Source organism: Sorghum bicolor, chromosome 3 (assembly GCF_000003195.3).
Source record: "Sorghum bicolor cultivar BTx623 chromosome 3, Sorghum_bicolor_NCBIv3, whole genome shotgun sequence".
NCBI lineage: Eukaryota > Viridiplantae > Streptophyta > Magnoliopsida > Poales > Poaceae > Sorghum > Sorghum bicolor.
This window is the reverse complement of record NC_012872.2, coordinates 56,242,791-56,247,131: the sequence shown is the minus strand read 5'-3', so window position 1 is coordinate 56,247,131 and position 4,341 is coordinate 56,242,791. Positions and strand designations below refer to the sequence as shown.

Below are 4,341 nucleotides of genomic sequence, written 5' to 3'. Positions count from 1 at the left end.
GGAGGAGATGGGGAGGGGAAGAATCTAGCGTCGCCATGGGGAGGGAAAGGAGCTCGAACTGAACAAGGAGGGGTGGAGAGGGGAAGGAGCTCGCGCCACCATGGGAGGGGGAAGGAGTAGGGGAAGGAGGACAAGGTGTGCATGGAGGAGGAGCGGGCGCGAGTGAGGAGGAGCGGTGGCACACCGTACCGTAGGAGGTGACGCTAACAAGATAAGCGGCTAGCTCAGCCCCGGCTCTAGAAGAAACACCAACCTAGTATTTCTACTTGGGCCTGGCTCTAGCTGTATGGCAGGTCCGGTGGAGCCTCAAGATGGTAATGGGGAATTCCCCGTCGGGGATTGACCCACCATCCCCGTCCCCGCGGGGGGGAAATTTCCCCATCCCCGTCCCCGCGAAGGTCATTGGGGGACATTTTTCTCCCATCCCTGTTCCCCGCAGGGAATTGGTCCCCGACGGGGATCCCCGTACCCGACACTAAATAAGAGATCTGAACATAGGCGAGGAAGAGGAAGTATTGGGCGAATCCATGTTTAGTAAGAGGAAGCGGGGGACCTGTACCACTCGAGATCTGGAAGCTCGTGCTCAATCTAGAGCGAAGACGCGTCGACACGCCACATACGGAGCCACGGACACAGTCGCGAACTCGTGCAGCTTGCTGCAGCTGCAGGCAGCGGTGCTGCATTGGCCGCCTAGGCGAGAATGCCTGGGAGGATCTGGCCGGGATGGGATGGAGCTATGGCCTATGGGAGCAGGGAGCAGCGGAGAGGCCCAAGCAGCTGGCCGGTGGCTGGGTGCCTTCCTGGTTTCTTGCGACTTGCCTGGGTGGGATTGGATTTTGGTCTCGGATGGGAGGAGGCAAGCTGCGACTCTGCGAGCAGCTCGGTGCTGGCGGCTGGGTGGTTGTGGGATGTTAGGGTTAGTTGTTGCAATATATACTAGCTACTAGTTGGGCTGGATGTTGGACCTGGCGTCTTGGGCCTCTGTATCCATATTCTGTATATCTGTATTTATTAACGGGGCGGGTATATATGTGGGTTTTGGGTACGGGGACATAGGGAACATCCTCGAACCCGCCAGACCCGATGTGGAGGGAATTTTCCCTATTAGTCTCCCCGTGGGGAGTAAATCTCTCCCATCTCCGATCCCCAGTAGAGGAATTCCCCACGGGGAATCGGGTTTCGGGTCTCCATTGCCATCTTGGGTGGAGTCTGGCTCCAGGAGCTAGCCAGGCAACCAAACAACCCAAAACTAACCCATCTAAACAAAAGTCAGATTTAGAGACCAACCAAACACACTCTAAACAAAAGACAGAGCTTTGTCTCCCCAAGGCCCCTACTTTTGTATTTCTTCTGTTTCCTAAACCACGGACTCCTGGACTCTGCTCGCGTCTCCTCTCTCGTGCACGGCGTCCACCATCGCTGCCTCGGTGGCTTTGATTCTGGCTGCCGGATCTGCTACTACCAATGAAGTGATGATGCTCTTAGGGGATATAGATGACACCCTGGAATCAAGTTTAGGATCTGAAAATGGTAGTTCTTCAGCTGAGGGACCGGGATGACTGAATTTTACTCTCTGGAATTCGTGAGACGATTCTTACCATTAGCCATGGGACTGGGCATTGGCCACCGCTAGTCAGGGTTTATGGTTTCACAAGGAGCAAGGAGCTTCCTGTCCTTGCTTGGTTTGAGGATACTGTTTGCTTCTCCATAAGCAGTACCAAACTACTAATGCTAGCTGAAGGTCTCGTTCACATCGTAAAAACAATTAAAAAAAAATGATCGGCATGATCACTGGTCAATTCAGTCTATCACTCAATCAGAACATTTCCAGACGTGACGTGGGTACCCAGTTTTCATAAGATTCCACCCGGTTTTGTGCTGATTGTCTCCGCCGTTCAACGACAAGGCCAAGGTATACCTAGTTGCGGACTTGTAGCGCGGTGCCTCCCATCCCATGCGCCATTTCTCTTGAAGCCTTGAAGGGTGGAGCTTGTATCCGTCAGGGGTCAGCAAGCTCAAGTTATGATGTACTCCTATGGAAGGAACTCCACCGCTTAAGCAATCTGCTGACAAACTCGTTGTTGCCGAGCGCCAACGTTGTATCATCTAATAACTGCATGCTACATATCGTGTCACGTGCCGCTCTTGCTAGCTAGTCCGCCAGTGTGCAGGGCGTCTGCAATTTTGGACTTGGTTTCTGCAATCTCGCCACAAATCTTGCAAGCCCTTGTGTCGCACGCACCCCATCCCCATCCTCATTCACACGATGAGGACGGCTCTATAAATCAACAGGACGATGAAGGGAACTGCTCGCCAGTAGGAGTAGGACTGCAACAAGAACGTCGAAGTGTTTGATGCATCGTCATGGCTCGCTCCAACGCTTACTCCCTAGTGCTGCTGCTGCTCTATTGCTACGTTTCGTCAGGTGCAGCTGAAGCGGCGGCGTACAATGTCGCCGGTTTCGGAGCGAAGCCTGGCGGCCGGACGGACTCGTCCGGCGCGTTCGCCAGTGCCTGGTCCGCCGCTTGCCGATCACAGGAGCCGGCCACCGTGTACGTGCCGAACGGGCACTTCCTGCTCAGCCGTGCGGCCTTCACCGGCCCATGCTCCAGCAGCAGGGTGACGCTTCAGGTCGATGGTACGCTTGTTGCGCCATCAGGCTACACCAGCCGTGGCGGCAGCTCTGGCGGGGACGACGACGGCTGGATCGTGTTCGACCACGTCGACGGCCTCACCGTGTCGGGCGGCACCGTCGACGGCCGCGGCGAGGCGCTGTGGGCGTGCAAGGCAGCCGGGCACAGCGGCTGCCCCAGCGGAGCGACAGTGAGTTGCCATAGCACATCACATGCATCCTTTTGTTTTTCAGAAATTTACGTGCACCACGCGAATGTGCGTCGCCAGTCGCTGAAGGTGCTGAACTCGAGGGACGTGGTGATCAGCGGCCTGACCTCGGTCGACAGCGAGCTGTACCACGTCGTGATCAACGGCTGCGAGGGCGTCACGGTGCAGGACGTACAGATCGTCGCGCCGGGAAGCAGCCCCAACACGGACGGGATCCACGTGCAGGGCTCGTCCCAGGTCACGGTCACCCGGACCGGCATCCAGACCGGGGACGACTGCGTCTCGGTCGGCCCCGGCACCAGCAACCTGCGCGTCGAGCACGTCAGCTGCGGCCCGGGCCATGGCATAAGGTGCCTAGTAGTGGACTGAGCACACTCTTCGCACACAGCACACGCTGTTGTCGTCGTCACTTGTTTGATGGTTCGGGTCCGCCGGTGCCGGTGCCGGTGGCGTCCAGCATAGGGAGCCTGGGGAAGGAGAGCGAGGAGAGTGGCGTGGAGAACGTGACGGTGACGGGGGCCGCCTTCGTCGGCACCGAGAACGGGCTGCGGATCAAGACGTGGGCGCGGGCCAAGGTGGAGGGCGCGTACGTGCGCGGCGTCGCCTTCGAGCACGCGCTCATGCACGACGTGCGCAACCCCATCATCATCGACCAGAGCTACTGCCCCAACCACGGCCGCGGCGCGGGCTGCCCCCATCAGGTTCGCCGTTCGCGCGTGCGGCACATACATGCATGTACACAGATGCAGTTCGATCGAGCACCGAGCAGGCATGACTCGTACAAATATATATAGCTGCTCTGCTTAGAATTGTGTTTTGCTTGCGTGCGCGGTGCAGAGCTCGGCCGTGAAGATCAGCGACGTGAGGTACACGGACATCCAGGGGACGTCGGCGTCCAAGGTGGCGGTGAAGTTCGACTGCAGCGCGAGCAACCCGTGCAGCGGGATCGGCCTCAAGGACATCAAGCTCACCTTGGACGGCGGAAAGCCGGCAGAGGCGACCTGCCAGCACGCGGACGGCAGGGCTTCCGGCGAAGTCGAGCCTCCAAGTTGCCTGTAGCGCGGTTACAAATTAATAAGGGCTCGTTTGGTTAATTCCCAATCCAAAGGGATCAATATTCAATCCTGATCCGTTTGGACTGAGGATTAACCGAGCAAGCACTAAATGGTGTGGAATGGACACTTGGATTATGTGCTCTATTCTGCTGTAATAACAGTTGGCCCGTGTTCAACTGTGTAACTAATAGTAGGTCATCAATGGGAGAATAGAACCAATAATCTCAACTAGCCCATTGCCCCATACCATCTTCTATCTACTACTATATCTTAGTATAACTGAAAAAAAGAAATCCGTTAACAACCAAAATATGATCGAGGAGTTCAAGATGGAACAAGAAAATCACATGCAAGCAAAGAGGATCAAATTTGATAGCAAAATATGAGCGAAAGGGGCTATCCTAGAAATTGCAGCAGAGACATACTTATAGCCGGGTTTAGTTAA

The 4,341-nt window shown here is 56.1% G+C and overlaps 1 protein-coding gene across 1 annotated transcript; it reads left to right on the top strand.

The window, feature by feature from the left end:
- On the top strand, positions 2,282-4,117 carry LOC8084851 (polygalacturonase). Its single transcript, XM_002458142.2, has 4 exons — positions 2,282-2,823; positions 2,902-3,191; positions 3,299-3,542; positions 3,679-4,117. Exons 1-4 carry the CDS (start codon positions 2,365-2,367, stop codon positions 3,898-3,900), a joined length of 1,215 nt encoding a protein of 404 aa, XP_002458187.1. The 5' UTR covers positions 2,282-2,364; the 3' UTR covers positions 3,901-4,117.